At 42.6% G+C, this 23671-nt stretch overlaps 1 protein-coding gene across 1 annotated transcript; it reads right to left on the minus strand.

The window, feature by feature from the left end:
- Window positions 1-322: 322 nt before the first annotated feature.
- Window positions 323-22885, minus strand: LOC121623215 (beta-amyrin 28-monooxygenase-like). The gene is made up of 11 exons (XM_041960425.1): window positions 22309-22885; window positions 19839-19916; window positions 19455-19539; window positions 19193-19228; window positions 18656-18795; window positions 18132-18255; window positions 17263-17407; window positions 15469-15579; window positions 12424-12551; window positions 6013-6100; window positions 323-1671 (listed from the first exon to the last, which is right to left on the minus strand). Exons 1-11 carry the CDS (start codon window positions 22496-22498, stop codon window positions 1492-1494), a joined length of 1305 nt encoding a protein of 434 aa, XP_041816359.1. The 5' UTR covers window positions 22499-22885; the 3' UTR covers window positions 323-1491.
- Between the last annotated feature and the right edge of the window lie 786 nt (window positions 22886-23671).

A 23671-nucleotide genomic window follows, 5' to 3' on the forward strand; every position in this document is an offset into this window, starting at 1 on the left:
ATGCATTAATTGTAACTGTCAAGAAACAGTATTTCCTGTCTATTTTCATGCTATTCTATTTAAAGGTATTGTACTTTAACTGGATTTTACTGGAGAATAGTAGCTTGTTATATTTTAGAAATAGCTATTCGTGAACATGTGTTGTTTTATCTAAGCTTGCTTGCGACCCCTTAATATGAATGGATGAATTAAGTCTACTTGTGACACCTCCTCAGAGGTGAAGCAGAGAGGGATTGTTCTTTCTTAATAGTGCCATTTGAAGGACTTTTGTGTTCCTGAAGAGGTAAAGGTGTCGAGTCTTTCCAAATAAAAAAAGCACAGATGAAAGAAAAAACATTTTTTTTACATATAGCACACAGCCTCACAAGGCAACAATGTGATATGATAGTTGAGATGTCATACAGTCTCAAAAAATGTACATTTGCATGACAAGATGACAATTGCAATTATAAAACAATTAAAGCATTTAAATTACTAAGAAAGACACATACACAATATATGATAGAATACAAAGAATGTGTACTACACTTGAATATTAATAAATAAAAAGTTAAAACAAATTTTTGTCGCCAACACAGAATATGTGTTAGTTTATGATTCATGTGCTAAAAATCATTCAGGTTGCTATCATTTAAAATTTAGCTGTGTGCTCTGAAACGCCTTCTGGCATCATGTGATTCAGATGGCATGCGTATATCTGGCAACTGCTTTCAGAAAAAATAACCAGGTTAGTGTGTGTGTGTGTGCACGTGTGTGAGACTTGCATACTAAAAGGAAGCAAGTCAGTGTTGGTATGACGAACTGTTGCTAAGCAGTGGTGGTTGCTAGGTGGTGGAGGGGGGAGGGGAGACAGGTTTGCAGTCAGTGATGGAATCTGAGGGCTTACCTCTGCGTGTGCACGTGTGTGTGTGTGTGTGTGTGTTCCTTTGGATTTATTTGGTTTGGATATTGATACTGCAGTGTTTTGTACAACATGAAAGCTGCCGTTCTGGAGGTAATTTCAATTTATGTTCCCAAAAAAAACACCAACATAAAAAAGGTGCATCTCATTCAACCTCAAAGCGATGTCTGAAGACAGGGTCAGTGAGCCAGAGAGCTCCATGGTGAATCTTTTTAAACTGTAATAAATGACACATTATAAAACAGACCATAAATTGCTGTCGAGCAGAGTCAGATTCAACAATGGAGGAATGAGTCATTTATTTTTGTCTTGTGTTGCAGATTCATCAAGGAACGCTGCAGAATATCTGGCAGAAGAACACACAGAGTGAAACCAGCACACTCCTCGGCTTTCCCCGGGACGATTACTGTATTATACGCAGCAGGGGAAAAGCTTCGCAGTTTGCCGGCTTCCCTCTGTGTGTGTGTGTGTGTGTGTGTGTGTGTGTGTGTGTGTGCGTGTTTACATATTTTCCATTTCTCTGCAATGGCCTCAAGCTGCAGTGTTTAGTGCTTCCCCCACCCCACCCCAAATCATCAGCAGGTACATCACTAAACATACTGTGCATGCCTAGCCGGTGTTGCTCTGTCAGATCTGGTCTGATCCAGTCGGGTGAAGGAGATGGTGGTGGGGTTGGCCGGGCGAGACACGGGCAGCCATTTGTACTCAAGGTCCTGTGATGGAGGGTCCAAACACCAGTTGTAGTGCTTTAACAGGTACATGCACGCTTCCTGGCAGCAAGACACAAGAAAAACTGTTCTGAACGTGTTGGATCTTCAGTATCTCTTTACTGCTGCATTGACTTCAGCAGAACTTGCTCTCTGCCTAACACATGATATTTAAAGTTAAAAGCAGTGGGGGTGCAAGCGACAATTTTCTGATTTTTTACAGCAGTGCAGAAACAAAATGTTAACTACAGGGCATTTGGCAGAGCGTCAGCCTCCGCCAACGCCGTGTTAGTCTCCAACTTGTAAAGCTACAGCCTCCATAGCACTGTATGTGTGTTTGTACGCTGCTTCCAGGTTGGAAAATAGCAATGCAACGCAACACCTTTCTGCAGCCAAGCTGAATCAGAACATTAGGTGCTTGGACGTGGTTGACGGCAGAAATGACTCAAATCCTAAAGACTTTTGTTATATATGCCATTATTTGACCACCAATAAGAGCTTTATGTGTAATATTCTGTCACTAGTTTTCATTCCACTGCAACCATCTTCAAACTGTAAAAGCTGAACCACGGTGCCACAAGAGGGAAAAACCTGATACTCTGTTCTATTTTATTCTACATACTAAGTGCACTCAGAGCTCCATGGCTGGTGATATCATAGCCAGCATTCCCCATTGGCTGACGCTCATCCAAAGAGCCGACCAATCGCATCCACCAATGCCAGCTGCCCCGCCTCCCTCCGTTTTATGAATGAAGATTTTCCTGATAGAGGGGGAGGAGCAGGATGCATGAACGTGGATGGAGGAAAGAAGTGGGGGAATGGAGGAAGGATGGTGATGGTGGGGGTGGGAAAAAGGAGGGAAGGGGGAGGATGGAGCAAGGAGGCGATGAGTCACATCTCTGACCTAGATCCCTGCGGTCTACTTTTTACTCTGGTCACACCCCTCTGTGTGTGTGTGTGTGTGTGTGTGGTGGTATGTGCAAGTGGTCAGCCAAATGTTCTGGTCTTTTAGTATTAAACAGAGCAGGCTACAGTGAGAGATGAGGTACTGCTTGTGCATCCGTGCAAAACAAACGTTAACAAGGCGATGGATACTGTGTATACTTGTATGTTATCACTGAGCAGTGTTGGGTCATGCTGCTCAGTGCTGCAGAGAGCAACTTTTACTGGTGGACCGAATCCCGGAGCTCAACACAAGGAGCAAGGTTGACCCCGTTGCTATGGATGACATCATGTTTCTGAATGAATTTAGTCTGCAGTGATTGGTTGGCAGCAGGTGACCAGCCTGTGTCAGTGAATATGAAATAAAATATTCATCAATACATAAAAGGAAGTAGACTGGACGAGACTATATTAATTTTGATGAGATTTAAAAATACATTTCATTTGATTTAATGTAATAAAAAAAATCAAAAATTGAAATAAAAAAAATTAACTCAATTCAAGCAATTAAACAAAATTATAAATAACATTAAATTTAATCAAATTCACATTCAAATCAGAAATGAGATTCAATTGATAAAACTTTTGACAAAATGAATCAAATTAGATTAAAAAATATATTTCTAATTCAAGTAATTCAAGTACACTACATATTTGTAGTTGTGTGTCCTCAAATAGCTACGAAGCTGCACACGAGAACACGTTCCCTGAGTTCGTCCTTCAAACAGGATATATATATATATATATATATATATATATGGAGGGCAAAGTGAAGATGATTACACATTGTCCATTCGGAGAGCAAAAGCAATAATGTTCTGCCTACATTATCCCATTCATGCCACATGCTTAAACAATAAAAAACAAGCAGCCTCTGGTTATCTCGAATAAGTAATCCAATTTTAAATAATGGGATATGATTGTCCTCCTGAACAATGAGGAGAGCTGAATGAGGAGAGAGCAGATCATTAAACCGCTTTGCACATTTCACCTGAGCTCCATTCAATCAGGCCCAACATTAACAATGACTCATGAGTGTGAGTGTGTGTGTGTGCGTGTGTGCGTGAGACATCCCTCATGGTTGCATTTTGGAAAGCTTGCACTATCATCTCAACCATATTGCTTTGGTATGCACGTCTTGCTGTTTTTGCTGTTACTAACCTGAGTCTTAGTGACTGTAATCTAGCAGCATCAGTTAAATAACACACTTTAAGAGTGTTAGTTAACAGTCTGACTCGACGGATGTCAGCTGCTCAGATAAGCCTCTCATTGGCTGACTGGCGCGATCTGCTTCCTTCCCTCTGCTCTCTCGTCTGGTCAGCAGCGACGGTAAGCAGATGACAACGAATGAAGTGATGCAAACAAAGATTGTGTAGCCTGTTGGCTCAAAAAAAAAAAGAAATGTGTTGTTTTTTGCACATTTCAAGCATTTGCCGGCAAAGAAAAAAAAAAAAAGCCTTCATGGTTGCATCAGTTAGCATTATGACAGAACACACATGCTCTGAAAACTGACCCTGTGTGTTTATGTGAAAAAAAAAAAAGAAGAAGAAGATAACTTATAAAAACTGCTGGCAACTGCTGGCATTTCAGTTGGCCAAATGGTCAGCTTGACATGAGAGGTCTGCTTTTGTCGACCACCGTCTGAAATCAGACCTTGTGTAGACTGAGGATGGTGGGGCTTAGGGAAGAGTCCATTAAACTTCACCTGAAACTGGAGGGCATTTGTAAGGACACAGCCTCTACAACACAAAACAAGTTTTTGAGGATCCTTCCGGCCCAGTAGCACAAGCCTCCAATTAAAACCTTGGGAATCCACAGGCCCAAAGTGGTTGTTTTCAAACTGGTGTCACCCACCACTCCCCTGTGTGTCGAGGCTCACAACACACAGCTGTTCCCAGAGGGAACATCCCCACGTGGGAAATAAATCTCTCTCCTTCCTGTTGTCACACCTGTAGCTCACCTGTCCTGTTCTGGTGCCTTCCTTAGGCTGTGGTTGCATGTATATCTGTGTGTGTGTGTGTGTGTGTGTGTATGTGTGTTTGTCTATGTGCCTCTGGTGTATATAGGCCATGGTGGCTATGGTGAGTGCTGCTGTGGGGATTAGCAGGTGGTTTGAACAGGACAGTCTGTACCTGGGCTCTCTGGATCTGTCTTATATCTCTAATAAACACACACACGCACGCACGCACAAACACACACACACACACACACACACACACAGAGCCAAGCGTTTCATCATTCTGAACAGTTCTCTCTTCACTGAATGGTTGGGGGTTGGTACACCTCTCTCTATGTGCCACTGTCCGTTTCTCTCTTATTTCATTAAGCGGCTGTTAAGCTTCACAACTCTGAACTAATCGGACTAACTTTGGTCTTTGTTTATATTCCTTATTATGTCGGTCAGCGATAGTGGACAGTGGGTGGTGCATTTGTCCAGTACAAAAGACAAATGGGGGTTTCTCCAGAAGCTTCCCTCAGCTGGTGTCCCTTTATGCAAATTCCCATTTCGCTCCCCTTTGCGAACACATTCACTCATAATTAAAAACATAATACATGCAGTGTATCACTCATAATATTAGTCATGTCATTAAATCACACTATTTTTAGTTTGCACTCATACATACACTCGTCAGTCTGACTTTCAGCTGCCCTTGAGGCAGTAAAGCATTTAGGAGAAACTGAAAGACCTCATGAAAGGAGGAATTACATCATATCATGAAAGGAGAACTATTTCTGTTAAATATTCTAACCCATGATTACTGCAAATTACCTGATATAGTCCAAAACAGACAAGGACACTTATAAGGACACATTTCTGTTAATACAACATTGATTGTCTGCATAGGCGGACACGTTTAGTTAGAACGTTAGAACTTGTAGCATAAATTCATAAAACATATAGTATTTGTATGTATGTTGCATGTATTGGTTGCAGCCAAAGCATATTTCTTGGGGCTACAGGATTCATATTTTCAAACATAATAATATCTCTTCAATAAATCAAATGATGAAAATCCAGCTTTTGTTAAGCTTTTGTCTACACCCCATCCAGAAAATAGGATTCTTCTCAGAAAGGCAAGTCTGAGTAAAAGAACAGTATTATTTCTACAAATTCAGATTGTATTTTCTACATTTTTGTACATCAGCCCTGTGGCATCCTTTCCTCCCTCCCTGAGGAGACACATTGGAATTACATTTTCCATTGACCTTTCACTCAGTCTAGTACACACTTCCCTCCAACTGTGAACCAGAAGCTCAACGTAAAAAAAATGAAGAGCTGAAGCCGCTAAAAACCGCAAGTGTCTCAGCATTTTAACTTCTTCTTTGCGTCTGTTTCTGTGGCGGAAGAATATTAACTGCATGTCGGGAAGGAAGGAAGTGAAAAACAATTCTACAGACTGAATGAAAGACTGGACTAATGATAGTGTGTGTGTTTGCATGTAGTCAAAGACTTGGAGTCACCTTGAGGAAGATGTCGGTGAGTTTAACTCCAATGCAGCATCTGGGCCCGCTGCCGAAGGAACACAAGAAGTGCTCCTGGCCTGCATTCCTGCACATCCAAAGACAGAGTTACATGATTACACACAAACGCAAAATGTGTGCGCAGAAATCAATATTCTGACAAAGCTCCATGAGCTAAAGGAACACAAAACTTTTGAAAGATGATATTCTACAGATCAGAGCGCCCAAGCCAGCGTTGTTCAACAGGACTGGATTTGAATTCCACTCACAGTCTGTTCTCAGCAGATTAAGAAGAATTCATGCCTCTGTGTCGCGCCTCGAACAAAAGAACGAGCTGAAGATAATCGTCACGCGTGACATCATATCATGATGAGAGGATGGTGACATGATGAGCAGACGTCATGACTCTCAACCAATGATATGACTCGAATGGTGGCGGGTGGTCACCGACCATGCAAGTAAACCTCCTTCATATGTTGTGTATGTATCCTGTATCCTTTATGCATCTGTGAACAACCCGTCTCCACCTCTGACCTCTCTGCAGCATGACAGCCAATTAAATGATCCACTTATCTATCGAGGAGGAGAAAATCACCTGGACTCTGGATAGAATGAATGAAGTCTGAACAAAACGAGGGCCTGAATCATCGGCACAGCTTGACACGTGTTGTCTGTCTGACTCTCCCTGCCATACCTGCTGTAACTCCTCTAAAAATATACTTAAAATAAAGAGATGCTGCTTGTTTCCAGCCGGCAGGTTTGTCAACAGCCTGCTAATGCAGGACATCTCTCGCCTCTCACCACTAATGCATCCTGTCTTCCTGAAACCTGAGCTCTGATTAAAGGCAAACAGGAAGCATTAGTGGTGTGTATAGTCTGGGCCCCATGTGTGTCAGAGAGCTGTGTGTGTGAGAGAGAGAGAGTTAGAGACAGAGAGCGAAGGGAGAATATTAGTGTTCTGTGTGTAATAGTTTAATGTTCTATTAGGCCCATCCTGGAACAGTAAGATGTGCACCGCACAATGCGGATCTGTAATACCGATACGCAGAGAAGGAAGTCTTACCCAGCAGTCCAGCACGAGGCTATATAGAATATGCTGAATGCCACAACTGAGCTCTGAGGCCAGGAAGACTTTTAATTCATCCAATTAAGCTCGAGTTTCAACAGAAGAGCTGCAGGTGAACATTAAAAATCTCTCATTTCTGGATGCATCCTGCTGCTTCATGGTGTCTTTCCTTCTGTCTTCAGATTCCCATGTATAACTTGCTGAACGCGAATGCATCATGCTGATATTCAAGTGGAGTTCAACGGCAGTGACCTAAACCAAATGGCATAATTGTCTTGTAGGTTTAGGAGATGGCAAATGGCAGATTTTTGCGTCAGCTTCTGGTGTCTCTGAGCAGCACAGCTTCGAGAAAAGTTGTTTTGAACACTTGCCAATGTAGTAAAAGCAGCTCTGATGTTTTGCCCGTTTGCTCCCAGTTAGTGAAACAGCTGACAAATCAGAGCTAAGTAGGCGGGATCAAGAACATCATCTTCCTACATGGCTAGCCACTATATTCATGAAAAATAGCAGTTGTTACGAGTGCTTCTGATGCGTTAGAGGAAAAAACCTTCCAAATGCGAAATCGGCTAATGGGAACCCAATGTCATACTACATAAATAAAGAGCAATTACATGGTAATTCAGTCTGATTATAAGGGCTAGCTTTAACTAAAACTAACTCAAACTACAATAAACAGACTGTATTTCTAGATATGCTCAGTTTTGAGTAGCTGTCTGACCAAGCCTTTTTGTGATGCTTTTAACTCTGAGAAAATCAAAAATATTTTTTCACTTTATCAGGAAATCAGACTTTTTCCTGACCAGCTGTTTGTTCTGGTTAATCAATTCCTAAATCTGCTAATAATTTCAGACACAAGTAATTTGGAACTTATCACAGCTGAACCAGAGACTAAATTGGTACATGTCAAACTAAGTCCAAATGCTAAGCTAGTCACCTTGAAAGTTTAAGTCAGTGCACAGCAGGTCAGATGTAAATGCAAACATCTGTCCACAGCATATCTACAACATAAAACTGGGCATAAATTAGGAATAAAGATTGCAGATTTATTAAAAAATACATGACAAATATATACTTATATGGGTTTAAATGGAGCAGCTCTTTCAAGGAAATAAATTACAGACTCAATGTACTCTACAATCTAGCAACCGCCGTCTAATCTGCAATCCAGTACTTAAGATTTGTGGTTCAAATGAAAACGGATGCATGTCAGTATTTTTTGTGGATGAGAGCGTAACTCCCTGTTCTCAGTTTTATCTAAAACTAGCAACACAGCCCCCTGCAGTAGCTCGGATTTTTATCTGTGTTTGGTAGCGTTTCCGATTCATTTATCTACGGCCACAGCCTGTGTGGGCGTTTGGCTGATAGGATGTTAACTTGCCAGCTCTGCTATTTGCTTCCAACTGGAAAAGCACGCGCACACACACACACACACACACACAGGCTGATGCTATGTACTCGGACACACACGCAGCAGACAATATACGCAACTATCGCAGGCAAGCGCACGAACACAAACTGACGGTGTGGTTAAAGTGTATTGTAGGTGGGATCGTTATGTAACAGGACTGCAGTCATTAAATTAAACAGCCAGGTGGCGAGGAAAGGAGCCAGGCAACTATCAAGGCAGACAGGAAAATAATCTCCAGGAAGACTGACAGATGGAGAAGCAGAGAAAGGAGCAGGTAGGAGGACAGAGAAACAGACCGGAAGATAAATGAAGGGATGGAAGAGAAGCAAACACATAAGCAGACAGACAGAAAGCTAATTTATTCATCCTGTGGGAAATCCAGTAGTTTGAGGCACATAATTATTATACACATACATAAAGCAAGACGACTCTCCTAAACCTACAAGACAATTATCTCCCCATTCCGACTGAAGACGTGAATATTTAAACGCAGGTCACAAACACAGTGTACTCTACAGCTGCAGCTTTCAGTAACCGACCCTCGTTTGTTGGGGGTTAATTTTTAGCTGGTGAAGTTGGTGCACGACAGCAGCAAGACGGTGTACTGTGTGTGGGATCAACTCAAAATAAACTCCAGTGCCCAGGTTCATCGTGACAAAGGATCATGTCACCCAGGGCGACAGTGTGGCTCATTCTCAACAGCTTCAACGACAGAGAGAAAGGGTCACTTTATTGTTGGTTTTAGCCTTCAATGGGATTTGTTGACTGTACATATCACCAATTTTTGTTATTATTTTATCTGTTACGCTGCAGAATGCTCATACGCTATAAATCTGGAAGTCTCTGATCTTGGCTGAGCTAAAATTTAAGCAGGCACATTTGTATATTTCCTGTTCTTCTTCTTTATAATGCGTGTGCTGTATAATACTGTCAGAAGGAAAGTCTCCTCTGACTCATTCTTTTACCCCATCCACCCCCCCCCACACACACACGAAGCACACAGGGAATCCCCATTGGTAAAAACGGGTGTGAGGTGGCCAGTTACCATGGCAGCTACCTATGTATTCATTCATAGATTTCTCTCTTCAGATGAGTGTTCTGCTGCTTTTACACACACTTCAATTTGAAATGGCACCCGCTATTAAGTTAACATGGTGTTATTTATAAGTGGATCATCAATAACATTAATGAAAACTGCTGTTTTTTTCAGTTTAATGTGACTTATTTATTTTCATGTATATATCACATACAATAGAGTTTTTGTTTGTTAATTTATTGTGTGACTACACTTAATGAGGTAAAAGAATAAAGCTTTACCCTTGATAAATCCACTAGGTCACCCAGTGGATGTTTCTGCTGTAGGAAAAATAAAATGACAATAAAATAATAAATGAGCATTCACAGCAAATTCCTCACATCAAGACAAGATATAGTGAGACATTTAGAGTTTGTCAATAAAAATGAATCATTTCTAGACTCTGACACACGTCAGAGAGTCGCATAAGATATTCAGACACTGCTGTATGATGTTTGCAGCAGAAAAAAAAGGACAGAAGCGTTTAATTCTTCCTGTGAAATTGATGCTGTTAAACGTGTGTGCGTGTGTGTGTGCTGGTATTTTATATTCAGCAGTTTGTCAGTTCCAGTAAAAGGTTTTATAATGGTGGTGATACTTAACTGATAAGAGGGAAGCCCCAAACAAAAAGAGGACTGTCCCTCACACACACACACACACACACACACACACACACACACAGAAAAAAAAGAAAAGAAAAAGAAACAGGATAGGATCATCTCTGACTCATTTTTCTGTATCCCATCCCACTCCACAGGGCATTTTTCTCCCCCCACCCTGCACACACACACACGCACACGCACACACAGGGGGAATCCCTATTGGTAAAGACGGTGTCAGGTGACCAGTTTCCATGGCAGCAGCTACGGTGCCTACATACATACATTCATAGATTTTTTTCCCCCCTTCTGCTCGGCCGCCTGAATGAAGGAGCATGAATGAGAATGAACAGGTGAATGGAGGCAGAGGATGAACAGAGAAATGGTTGACGGAGGGAGTGAATGAGTGAAGGAGACGTATCAGGTTTCAGTTTGGCAGAGCAGGTAGCAGACAGAGGCCAATGCTGCTCTTCAGCTGTCCGTTTGTGTATCTCTGTGTTTAGAGGCCAAACAAATCTGTCTTTTTTTCTGTCTGTGCTCTACAGTATATGTGAAAGTGATCAGGTCAGATCTGTGTGCTCAGGCCATGTTAATCTGTCTGCATCCGTCGCTATGGTAACAACGTAGGCGTATGTATATGTGGCACTAACGAGCATGATTTTCCAATACAGAACAAATAAGCAAGATAAGATGATTACTAGTCTATACTGTGTAATTTTATCTATTTATTTTGGGACAATCCAACTGTGATGTGCAAAAGGGGTGTCCATCATGTGAGCAAGCATACACGATTTGGCGGAGGATTTCCTTGCCTGAACCTCACCCATTGGTTTTTGTATATCAGGATATCTTGTCATCGTTAAGTGATCTGTTCCTTTCTAATGGGGGGATGGAACAATGGGAGGATCCCCCACCCCCACACCACCAACCAACACACACACACAAACACACCAACGTGGTTTGGTCTGGGGATGTATTTTCAGCTGCACAGATGTAGGAATATTATAGGAATATTGTAGGAATACTATAGGCAGCAGTGTGTCTCAATGATCCTCTCGTTCTTCCACGACTACATGTTGTTATTTGTCACTTTGACCATGAGGGTGACGTGCCTCTATAGAGCATGTAGGCTATAATATTGCATAGAATTTATTATTTATACTATATAGTTTAGAGAATATTATAGGTCAAGACAAAACTGACATAAGGGCAGGGCTTAGAGAAAAAGGTGCAATTACAAATTCCATCAATATTAAAAAAGCGAAAAGCAAATTTTTGAGAAGAAGTTGAAGCTCTTACTCAAAAATCATTTCTTGAAATCTGGTCTATTTTCTGCTCCTGTGGGTGCAAAAATGTGTCTCTGCCTCGAATATTTTTTCTCCTTTTGTGACTGTTGATTATCTTTGCAAAATGGCGGCTCTTGACAGAAGCAACTGCTTTTTGAACAGGAGTAAAACCAAAATCTGGTTACCAGTAACTCCTTGAATGACCAGAAAAAGAGAAATCTCTTTAAACACAGTAACTGAATCCAATACTGTCCTGTAGTAAACACGACCTTTGTCAAACACCTCACTTAAGTATTGAGGTGTTGTTTCAACTCTGTGGTTATTCTGGAGACTGTAGAGGTTTGTGGTGGAGGTTCAGTGTTTTTTATTGTATTTAACAGTATTTATGTAGCTGAGGTCCAACTGATGGAAACGTGGTCACATCAGAAAGTGGCACAGTGAAGTTCATCCCCACGTCTTTGAGAAACAGGTAATGCTAGAGGCTTGGTCACTCACTTGGGCTACTCACAGGGCTAATTGCTACTACGGTAGCATAGCTTGCAAGCTAACAGCAAACATGCTACCAAGCCGGGAAAATGCTAGTGCTAGTCAGTCACAGTAGCTCTGAGAGCTTTTTTCTTTTTTCTGCATTCTGGGTCGGTTACTCCCCCATGGCACTTCGATCAGGACTGCACAGCTACGACAGCTTCCGTTCCCTCAAAGGTCAGCACTGTCAAGGCTTGCTACTGATAACCATTCAGATTCATGTCAAAGTTCACCAAAGTTGGACTTGAATTTTAAAAAGTCCAGATTTAGTTCTACCTGCTCAAGTGAAAAGCACTGAAAAGAGAGAATTTCAACATGACAGCTCAGTGTTTTAAATGCCTTTTTGAGTGTGAAGCACTGAGCTTAGAAATGGCAGTCATGAAGGAAACACACATTCAAACAGTGTCAGACTGCTATAAAAAGGGCAATTACTTGCTAAAATTGCTCCTCACCTTCCGCTCCATCTCTCCGGCAGGAAGTTGTCCGGCTGCTGGAACACCTCTGGGTCGCGGTGGACAGCGTGGCTGATATAGATCGCGCCGTAACCCTTTGGGACATGGAACCCTGCCAGGGTGGAGTCCTACACGCACACAGAGGGAGGCATCACATTATTATTTAAGTGAATTGATTATCACTTGTCTTTCTCTGTTTCTACTCAATGCATCTGGATTGAAAAGCAAATGAAAGTGCTGGTCATGATCATTTGTGTGACCAGCTCCATTGATCATCCTGCAACTTCCGGCAACTCTGTGTTTTGTTGTGCATTTAGGGCTGTCCGAGAAATGTCCTTTGGAGCTTCAAAGCATCAATTTAATGATGAGCTTGCAAAGAATTGTGATACCTGTAACTGTTTACGCTGAGAGTTTTAATGGACGTCCAAGTGTTGGAAATTAGGTTCTACCTTTACAAGAGTCACCAAGATAATTCATGCACCCAATTGGATGAAGGTTGGGGCTTTTCATGCCCAATTTTCAAACTGGATAATCATGCAAATGCTAAATCCTGCACCACATCTATAGCATCTACGTATTTTAATACCAGTCATCAGGATTTTAAAGCAGATTTGTAAGTACTCTCATAAAAAACACTGAAATGATGCAACTTTAAGAACATGCCAGCAGACTTCTTTAACCCTGCTGCTTGGCTCCAGAGATTTTTAAAACGTTAAACAAACATCTCCTGAGTTGCTTTTTCACTACGCTTTGGTAAAAGGAGCCACCTTGGGGCAAAAAGACCACTCACCCAATTGTTGCCCTTTTAATTCATCTTTTCACTGCATCCATTAGTCGCTGCACTAATGGACTGCCAGAGAACATGATCGCTGTTTCTCTTTTCTCTACCCTCTTTCTCATTTTTCTCTCTGCCTCTCTCTGCTGGCCTGGAAAATCTTTCACAAATCTCTTTCTAGCTACTGAGAAATGTCTGTGCCCTTTCATTCCCTCTCACTCTTCCTCCCTCTCTCTCTCACACACACGCACACACAAACACATTCAAGTTGCTAAAACTATTGCATAACTTAGTTCCACCTGGATGGAGCTTCTACTTTTTCCACCTGATTGTGAATACTAATGATCTCTCTCTTTCTTACACAGCTACCTGCACACATTAACATCTCATCAACTCCTCTGACTCCAGATCCAGCACTTCGCCCTGGCTTTTCCTTTTATTGGTTTGTGGTTTTATCAGAATACTGTCAGGTGAGAGGGCAGCTGTTCCTTGTTAATTGTTCAATATCAAAACATCACCGTGCTGTCATGATTTCATACATTTTCCAACAAAGCAATAGAAAGGACTGCATGAGAATGTGCCACAACTTTCTATACTGAATTCATTATACCATACTAATTAAACAGTATAATATATGTGATTTCAAATCAGTCATTGGAGTTTACAGTTACAGCCACGCTGCCACACTGACACTTTATAGGGACAATATGTCACTAAATAACTGTAAGTAGTCTTCAAAAGAGCTACTTTTGTACTTTGACTTCAGTACAACCACCAAGAATCTGGCCTACTTGAGTCAGCACGGATATTCAAGCACTCTTTCCTCCACCGATAATGAAAATTCATCTTGCATTGGTTTCTTTTCCATTTTCTTTGTTTTAAGAAATAACCTTTGCAGACTTTGAGGCTTGAAAAACTAAATACTACTATCCTTCCTTGTCTAAAGTTCTCTAAAGCCCACACGTCATGAACTCGTGTCCCACTGAGGCCGTCAGGAATCAAAGTGTACTGGTGCATTTCCAAGAAGTGACAAATGAGTTTCCACTCGGCTTCACAGTGTCACCAGCTCACATCACTCCCACCCCAAACCCTGCCAGCAGCCCCCCCCCCCACCTGCCACCCGCACCACCCCCACCCAGCTCCCTTCCTTCCGGGGAAGCGGCACCGATCAATCACAGAGACGGATCAATGCCTCTGATTGGACTGTTGCATAAGGCTGTTTGATGAGGTCACAATGATCAAAGACAGCTGGTGCAGGAGGAGGCAGAGACGCTGTGAACGCCCAGCCCTGGGAGTAAGCAGCCGGCCAATCCGGACACGGGACTCTGAGTGAAGGTGGGATTCTATTGGCTGAGGGTGGTGATGTCAAATCAGGGAGCAATCATTTTAATGAATGAAAATCGATATGGTAACAAATAGAGCGGGACTGCAGGATATAAGAGCATACAGATTTATACAGCATTACAGGTTATAGACTAGAATATTCAACAAGCCTTCATAGATAAAAAGTCACCCAGAAATAAAGGGGTTGTAACAGGACGCCCACCGACAGACACTTAATGCATAATGACAGGCCTCAAACTGACGATCAACAAAAACCCAACACTGTAACACTGACCAAACTGGTATTTAGTGCAGGGCTAATGTAATGTACTGAGAGGCAATTGTGTTTTTTTGTCCAGAGTAACTCCGACTACTGTTAACCACACACAAGAGAGAGGACCTGACAGTGGAAGAGACTTTCATCTGCAGGAATATGTCGCCATCTAGAGGCAAAAAGTGCTTCACAGAAAGAGCCAAATAAAAGATTCATATTTTTTCTCTTAACTGTGCTCCAAACAGAAAAACCTAAATAACAGATAACATACTTTATTGGATGGGCTGTACTTGCCTTAGCTTGCTCTTCATACTGTTTATAATTTTAATAACACATAGCTTATTCTAGTTTTCTAGGAGTCTAGAGTCTCGACACAGCAGCTCAGCATTTCTCCACATCCTGGAAACACAATCCTGATCTTCTGTGAAAACACGGCAAATATAATGTCTGACTATTTCAGAGATTGGCCTCTGGCATTTTTGTTTTTAACCGGTTCATATTTGTCCACATTGGGGTCGCAAAAATCTGAAATGTTTGAGTCTTTGACCTCACACACCTCACCATCATGACCAATATCTGTGATGCAAATTCAGGAGGAGAAATACTGAATAATCATTCAGTACTATATTATATACAATAGGATGCAAACCAGTCCCCAGGGGGACAGGCCTACCTGATCAGCTATTCTGCGTCCACCGATGAAAGGAGGCCACAGTCTCTGGACCTCCAGCAGTACTCCATGCAGGTAATCAGGGTCTTCCATTGCTCGCCGACGTGTCTTCTCCTGCACACGGAAGAAGATTTTTGTTAATTTCACTCAAAACAGAAAGAACAGAGGCATGAAAAGTTTCGGCATGTGGTTCTGGTTATTAGAGAGGCCTGACTGTTACACACTGGTAATAACTTTTACTTGGCATACAGCAGCATTAAAGGATAACTTTCGTTTTTTTACAACCTGGGCTCTATTTGTAGCATTAAATACGACCATTTACTCACCCAGACAACTTTGGTGGCATTTGGAGTCGTTTTGAAGAAATTAGCCCCAGAGGAGCGGCGCGTATATCCGTATAATGCCAGTACTCGGGGCACCCGTGCGTAGCCTCTATAAACGCATAATCTGCGGCGAAACTTGTTCATATTCCAATATTTTGTTGTGATATGCTGGTGCTATTCCCCTCTGAGCCCGTGGTGGCATGTTATCAACATCCAGTGTCTCTAGGCAACTACTTCTGACGTGGATGACGTCATTTTTGAGCGCCGCGCGCTGCGAGCAACCAGCCACAACACGGCTAACTCTGCGGCGGTCGGCTAGTTTAGCTGTAGTTTGCGACTGTTATTTTTCACAAAATGGATGAATATTTTTTTGACTCTGAGGTGGTGGACGATGACTTTGTTTACGATGGACGTCCTTACCGTTTTGTGCCAGAGTACACGGACGAGGAGCTCGTTGAAAGGAGGACGCGGAGGCAGAGAGAGGAACAGCTGGCCAAACAACAACAAACGGCCGCGCGTCCACAAGTAGACGGTAACTGGTGGTGTTCTTGTGGACAATGTTCATCGATGACAACAGAGGAGGATATGTCAATAAAAGTCTGTATCACAACACTGGAGGATTTCCACACAATGATGAACCGGGCTGTGGTGGAGACGTTTTTTCGTGTCCCTAAAATGAACTGGAAGAGCCAGCCAAAGCCTGCAGGACCAAATGGGCAACTTTCGATTGAGTAAGTAGCTTACACACATGTATAGATTGTTTATTTGCCGTGGTTTTGTTTCCTTTACGCATAAGCCTTACTTCATGAGCGCAAACTTTTCTCCCTCCTCTGAATTTACTTTATTCTAACCAACTCTCTCTCAGAATAAAATGTCATTTTGTTCGGACAATTTGGAAATACGCAATAACGAACCATAGCTGTGCCAAACTACAGCTAAACTAGCTGACCGCCGCAGAGTTAGCCGTGTTGTGGCTGGTTGCTCGCAGCGCACAGCGTTCGGTAATGACATCATCCACGTCAGAGGTAGTTGTCTAGAGACACTGGATGTTGATAACATGCCACCACGGGCTCAGAGGGGAATAGCACCAGCATATCATAACAAAATATTGGAATATGAACGAGTTTCGCTGCAGATTATGCGTTATATAGAGGCAACGCACGGGTGCCCCGAGTACTCGCATTATACGGATATACCCGCCGCTCCTCTGGGGCTAAATTCTTTAAAACGACTCCAAATGCCACCAAAGTTGTCTGGGTGAGTAAATGGTCGTATTTAATGCTACAAATAAGGTCCAGGTTGCAAAAAACGAAGGTTATCCTTTAATACCAATTTCCACCGCAGGGTTTGTATCAGGATAAGCCTGTGTGGCTGCATGACTGGTATGGTTACATTACATTCAAGGGCATGCCATACTTTTCCTTTAGGTGCTTTATCTCATCAAGTTACAAAGCAAAGAGCTGTGTTCGAGTACCTGTTCGTTTCCACTGAGTGCCAGCGTGAAGGAGGTGAGCAGCGATGCCAGAGCTTTGGGGATCAAAGCCGAGATGAACAGCAGGAGATGCTGGGAGGCAGAGCTGGAGTCGGGCAGCGGCAAAGAGCCAAGAGAGCCGACAAAACTAGAGAGCCGGTGAGAGCAACGTTAAGATTATAAACCATGTTCAACAAATCAGTGCGAAACTAACAGCACGGTTACTACGAACACATAACAATGAGCCCCGTCTCTGCGTGCCTCTGTGTAACATTAGACAGCCAGTCACCTGCATTATTAAAGTCAGATCTTGGTAAAAGCATGCTGCATGCTCATTGGCTGACTGGTGCTGATAAGATTTACTCCCTAGATATTGAAATCTGGTACCAAATGACGAAGAGTTTTTCGATACTCGTTGTATCAGAACAATTCGGTTGGTGACATAAAAGTATGAAAGTTTGGTGCCGAGACAGCTGATACAGATCTTTAGCACATCTTGATGTTATGGAAGCCACTTCTGCTTCTTCTAGTGGAGACATGCTCACACATACTGGCATTATTATTGACAATTTGTCTCTGCTGGATGTCTAAGAACCCAGATGTGTTCCCGTATCTTCTGTTCTTCTATCAGCATTGTCTTGTAGAATGATCGGAAACGTGTGTGTGTGTGTGCGCGCGAGAGAAAGACATCAAGATAGAGACAAGTTAGAAAGAAAGAAGGAAGATGCAAGAGACAATGAGGGGAAGAAGAGAAGCTGTGGGGTGGTTCCCTCTGTCTCTATAGGAACTGTGTGGTGTGTGGTGTGTGTGTGTGTGTGAGAGACAAAGACAGAGAGAGAGAGACAGAGGTGCAGAGACATATGCAGCCTCACCCCTGTGAGTCATTCTCCAGTTTATCTTTGATGATGTCCATCAGTTTGTCTCTGGCGTCCAGGGCGGTGGAGAGGCCTGACGACCAAAGAGGAACCTTCACGTTCACCGGAGCAGAGATCAGACCTGCAGGCGGGAGAGGAGGGGGCGTCCAGCAAGCACACAAAGATGGTCAAAACCGCAGAGAGAAAAGGAACGTTCCTTGAAGTGAAACAAAAGGGGAAGCGGGACATTTTGCAATGCTGTATTGCAGACAACACAGCTGGCTTGCAAGATACGACACGTCTGCAAGGGACAGAACGATCAGAGCAGCCGTGCTGCATTTCAGTGACTCACAGACTCACATAAACCCTTTGTGGAGCAGTTTATCTGAACTGATGGCTGCAGAAAGAAAAGGAGGCAGGTCAGAGGCGGCCCTGCACTCATCCATCCATACTCGCCAGTGTATTTGTAAAACATGGACATGTGTTGTGGTTTGTGTGTGTGTGCATGTGTGTGTGCATACAGCATATCTGTGTGTCCCTACCGTGCCAGTGCTGGGTGCAGAGCCGCACGATTTCCTGGTAAAGTTCAGGCTGCTCCTCCGCTCGCACATTCAGGAAAAGGCCCAACACCAACTCTGTCCCGAGACGCTTGAAGGCGGAGTACACACGCTCCGGCTGGCCACTACACACACACACACACACACACAACTGTACGTACATATATGAGAACAGGGGGACTTGAGGCTTTCCTCAAAGACTGAGGAAAAAAGTGAGAACCCACAGCCAAGTGGATTATGAGGAAATATGGAGATGGTCATTATTTCTTTTCAACTATTCAAACCTGAGTGTTGTGTGGCTGCTGAGTCTTTTTCTCATTGTGTACACACACAGTGAAACATACCTTCTCACCTTTCCAACCCTGTTTTTCTGTCACCGCTGTTGTTGTTCATCCAAACACCTTTTACATTTTAGTTTTCTCGGCCTGTGGAATCCTGCTCTGAACGTCGCTTAGACAAAAGCATCTGCCAGGAGGATAAACGTAAATGCTTTGAGCGCTGGAGGTTTGGGTTGAGTGTTACCTGAGAGAGAGGTCCTTCAGACGGCGCTCGCATACACTGTGGAGAGGAAGAGGTGGAGGAACACAAACAGACACACACGCTTTAGCCTCAAACAAGTCCTGGCAGGGCAGTTTGCAACATTCAGCGCACTGTTACAATAATACAATACAAGTAATAATACAATTTCTGCGACAGGTAAATTTTAAACCATGTGAGTCAAAACCATCCACACCAACAATGTATAGCATGAATGAATGCTGAAACACTCGTCTCATCACAGTACCTGGTGATGAAATCGCTGGATGATTCCAAACAGCTTCCTGTGAACAGGCTGGTGAGAGACAGACGGAGGAGACACGCCTCCTCACCTGAAGCACACAAATACGACTTAAGGCTTTATGATTATTTCTCATTTAATCTGTCCACAGTGATGTCTTCAAATGTCTTGTTTTGTCCAACCAACAGTCCAAAACCCAAAGATACCATCACAGAAGAGTAAAAAAGTTGCAAAAAAAGGTACCAAGAAATTTTACATTAGCGCTGATTAATTTTCTGCTGATCAAATAATCATTGTAGCTCTGCTGCTGTTATATTTCAGAGCCTGAGCGCGGCCTCAGAAGCTCTCCTTTGTGCTATTTGTGCGGCTCTTGTGTGTGCATGAGTTTACCATTAGTGGTGACGACGGTGTCGCCATACACGTTGGTCATCAGGTCAGTTGGATCCTTCAGAAACAAGTTGGACTTCTCTGAAACACACAACATGAATTTTTATAAACAGACACACACACTGATCACACACTCGCAGTCGAACACACAATTACTGTCCGTGCTGGGGTTTGAGTCTGCTGCAGGTAGCAATGTAAGAAGATACCTTGTTTCAATAATGCACAAGTTCAATAAGTCCTATTATCAGTTTAAACAACTCATCAGTTCATAATGACAGCATTAAACAACAAACAGTGGAATCAAGGTTGGGCATATTTGTAATATATTCAAGTGGATAGAAAGGGAGGGAGGGATATTTCCCCATGCCATACCATGCTAAAATTACTGCTTCCTTTATTAGGGTATGTCGGCCAACTTCTATGCATATCTTTTATGAGTTTTCCTTGTTCATGAAGACTATGAAATTAAATATATAAAGGCACTTTGAAGTTTGCCACATTTTGTTAAATTCCACTGTACTTTAGGGTGAGTTTATAGTAACTTTATTGAAATAAATTTGGTGCATTATCTCTTTTAATCCACTATTTCCCCTTTATATTCCCAGATGATTTCTATAATTCTTCTGAAGCCTCTTTAGTATTTTATAATTTGTGCTGACATCACAATTAGTAAATTATCAGCATACCATATACTAATTATATTTCATAAGAGTTAATGGTGCAACTATTCAATTACTTTAAATGGTAGTAGTAGTAGTAGTAGTAGTAGTAGTAGGGTAGTAGACTATAGTAAGACTATAATACAACTTCATCTGAGGTACACAACCCCCCCCCTCCAGCCAGTCACGAGTCTCTCCCATGACAGATCAGACTAATCCCGTGGTGAATTTTACTTCATACAGAGGACATTTCCCTTCTGTTCCTTTGTCTGAGCGCGAAATCTGACTCATTATCCTGAGGCAAAGGATAAAAGGCCACTATGAGCTCACTAGAAACCACAGGCACACTGATTTCCATGGAAGAATATATCTGTGTAGTGACACAGATATGATTAAAACCAGGAAGGTATCACATCTAATGGAGTTATCAAATACATCTGCAGGCGGAGGCTCTGGGTTCAAGCCCTTTGTCGTTCGAGCGAAGGAAGCAGCTCAGTGGGTGCAACTATCTACTTAATGGTAGAAAGTCACTGCATTTCATTATCCATATCTTATCTCATGTGCAATTTAAAATTTTCCACTGTGAAATGATCCATTCTTCACAAGACAACATTATTGTTTAGACTCTTCTGTGTATACTGCATGTACAAAAGTTGATTTTATTTTGCATCCTTTTTATCATCTATTTGTTCTTCTGCCTCTTTTTTTATTGTTGCTGTCTGTAACAATTAAGTTTCCCAGCATGGAATCAATAAAGTTTTATCTTATCTTATCTTATCTTATCTTATCTTATCTTAAAGGGTTAGGGTTAAATGTTAGTTAAAGCAATGAGCAGCAGTGAGCTGTGATGACGCTTCATAAAGGTGAACAAAATCACTTCAGCTACTTTGATTCTGTTTAAACGACACTTGTTTGATTTTTACCATCACAAAGCTTGCTGCATTTCAGTAATCGTGCTCAAAGTTCCACCATTTGTCTTCCCTTCGTTTTCGTTTTTGTGATCCATACCTGCCCTCGGAGCATGCACACTTACACGTTATCGGCATCTGTGGCGCCCCCTGTGGGTCAGGCTGAAAATGCTTCGGTAGGCCTATTCCTGAATACAGCCTGAAGATATGTTAGGATTTATGATGATTGGACAAATCATTAACAAGTCATGGCCATTTTCCCACTAAGCCCCACCCCTTACAAACTTTTTTTTGATGATGGCGGCCACGTTTTTTGACTGATTGCTCATTTCTCATAGAAATGTGTATCTAAGTCCCCCGATGCTGTTCACCAATTTTGCTGTTCATACAGTCAAAATCTAAAAAGTACATGTCACATTACTGTTTTTCACTTAATGCTAATTAATAAAAAAAATCCCTCATGTCAGACAACTTTATGGTGCAACAGTTTTTGTTTTTTGGTTTTATTTGTGAAGCACATTTGAGATGCGGTGAATTTTAAGTCAATCGGACTTATGGTGTGAGGTGCATTGACTTCCACCTTCATTTTTAGGGCCTTAATTACAGCGCCACCATCTGGCCAACTGAGCTCATATTTCTTGGGATGCACTTGCGCATCACTTGCAGTTTTTGAGTCGGGTTTCATGTCTGCAGCTCATTGGGCAACAGGGTTCAAACGCCTCTGAAGCCTCTTCCGGGCTTTGACCCCGATGATTCCCTGCAGACTATGAAATCTGTAAGTCACCATTAAAATATTGTGGTTTTTTTTGTCGTTGGAAACAAAACATTTACTTTCAGGTGAAATGTGAGAGGCTGGCGCTCACCTGAGGCGCGCGCACACACACACAGCCGAGCGCAGACACGTACCACACAGCAGCTCTCTCATCCCCTGCACGGAGCAGAGGAAGGCGGTCGGTCTGTTCAGCAGCCGGCACTGAAACACTCTGCTCCCGTGTTTCTCGATCCTCTGCCGGCAGAAGCTCACCGGGTCCCGGTAAAACTCCAGCGACTTGTCCCCGAGCACCGACACACCTGCATTTCCCGGTAGTTTAGACATTCAGGATCGACTTTGGAGGCGGAATTACGCCGCGTTTCAGGACGCAATCAGGACGTTAACGATTATTTGCTCGGACAACAGTGACTCTGGACCTTTAGACTCGGTCCAGGTTCAGAGTAAATCCACCTGTCTTCGCCTGTTAATTCTTTTAATCCGCGTGGTTCCGCAGGGGCGACCTGTGTGTCAAATTACTGCTATCTCATGGTTGGCACTGCTTTTTCTGAGCTAACCGAAACTATCCAGCTGCCCGGCAGATTGACGCCTTCAGGTGCTCTCCGGAATTTAGGGTTACCTGTCGCTCACGCGTTAGTCTAGTCTGTTCTTTGTAATTCCTGCTGCAGTTTACTTCTGCTGCTACTCCTGGTGCCGTATGCTTCTATCACTACCATTGCTGGATCGCCTCCTGAATGGACTCCCAGGTGTCTAGGCTAATCTTAAAGTGCCGGGACGCGACTATCGTTTTCCCAACCCACTTTGGATCCACTTCAGTATGACGACAGCCTCGACGGCTGCGTTCCCATGGAAACCCACTGGGGACATATGTACAAAGGGTACTGGGGACATATGTACACAGAATACCGGGGACATGAGTGCACAGTACTTTTTAAAAACGTAATTTGTTATTCCCTGAGTCCCTGACATCAGTCCAAGCGTCCATCACTGGCTGCTGCAGATACTATTGAAATAAATGTTATCATAAGGTGCCGTATAGTGCTTGACATACGCACTTTGTAAATTGCTGCTATAATAATGTTTACTTTTTGTTAAAGATCCCCTCGACACATTTATTAAACGTGTGTCTAACATGTTTTTTGCAGATACAAAGCACCTGCTCCATCTCCCTCTCCAAAAAAAAAAAAAAAAAAAAAAAAAGTAATAAGTATTTTTCATTTCCTGAGTTTATCTGCTGGACACAAGACTGTAAAGTCCATATATGCACTGGAGGCTTCAGGTATCCACATCACACTTGTGTATGTTGAATATTGAACCAGGATTGGCTTCCAGACCATATTTTCGATGTCACAAATCATGCTCCTAGGCCCACAACTTCAAATCACATTTTTGATTAGCGCAGAGAAAATTTGCACTTTCAGCAATAAATGTGAAAACAGCCTTTGAGTGTCAAATGCATGCATCATTCTGCACAGTGAGGCTCAGACATTCAACTGCAGG

The sequence above is a fragment of the Chelmon rostratus genome, chromosome 19 (assembly GCF_017976325.1).
Source record: "Chelmon rostratus isolate fCheRos1 chromosome 19, fCheRos1.pri, whole genome shotgun sequence".
NCBI lineage: Eukaryota > Metazoa > Chordata > Actinopteri > Chaetodontiformes > Chaetodontidae > Chelmon > Chelmon rostratus.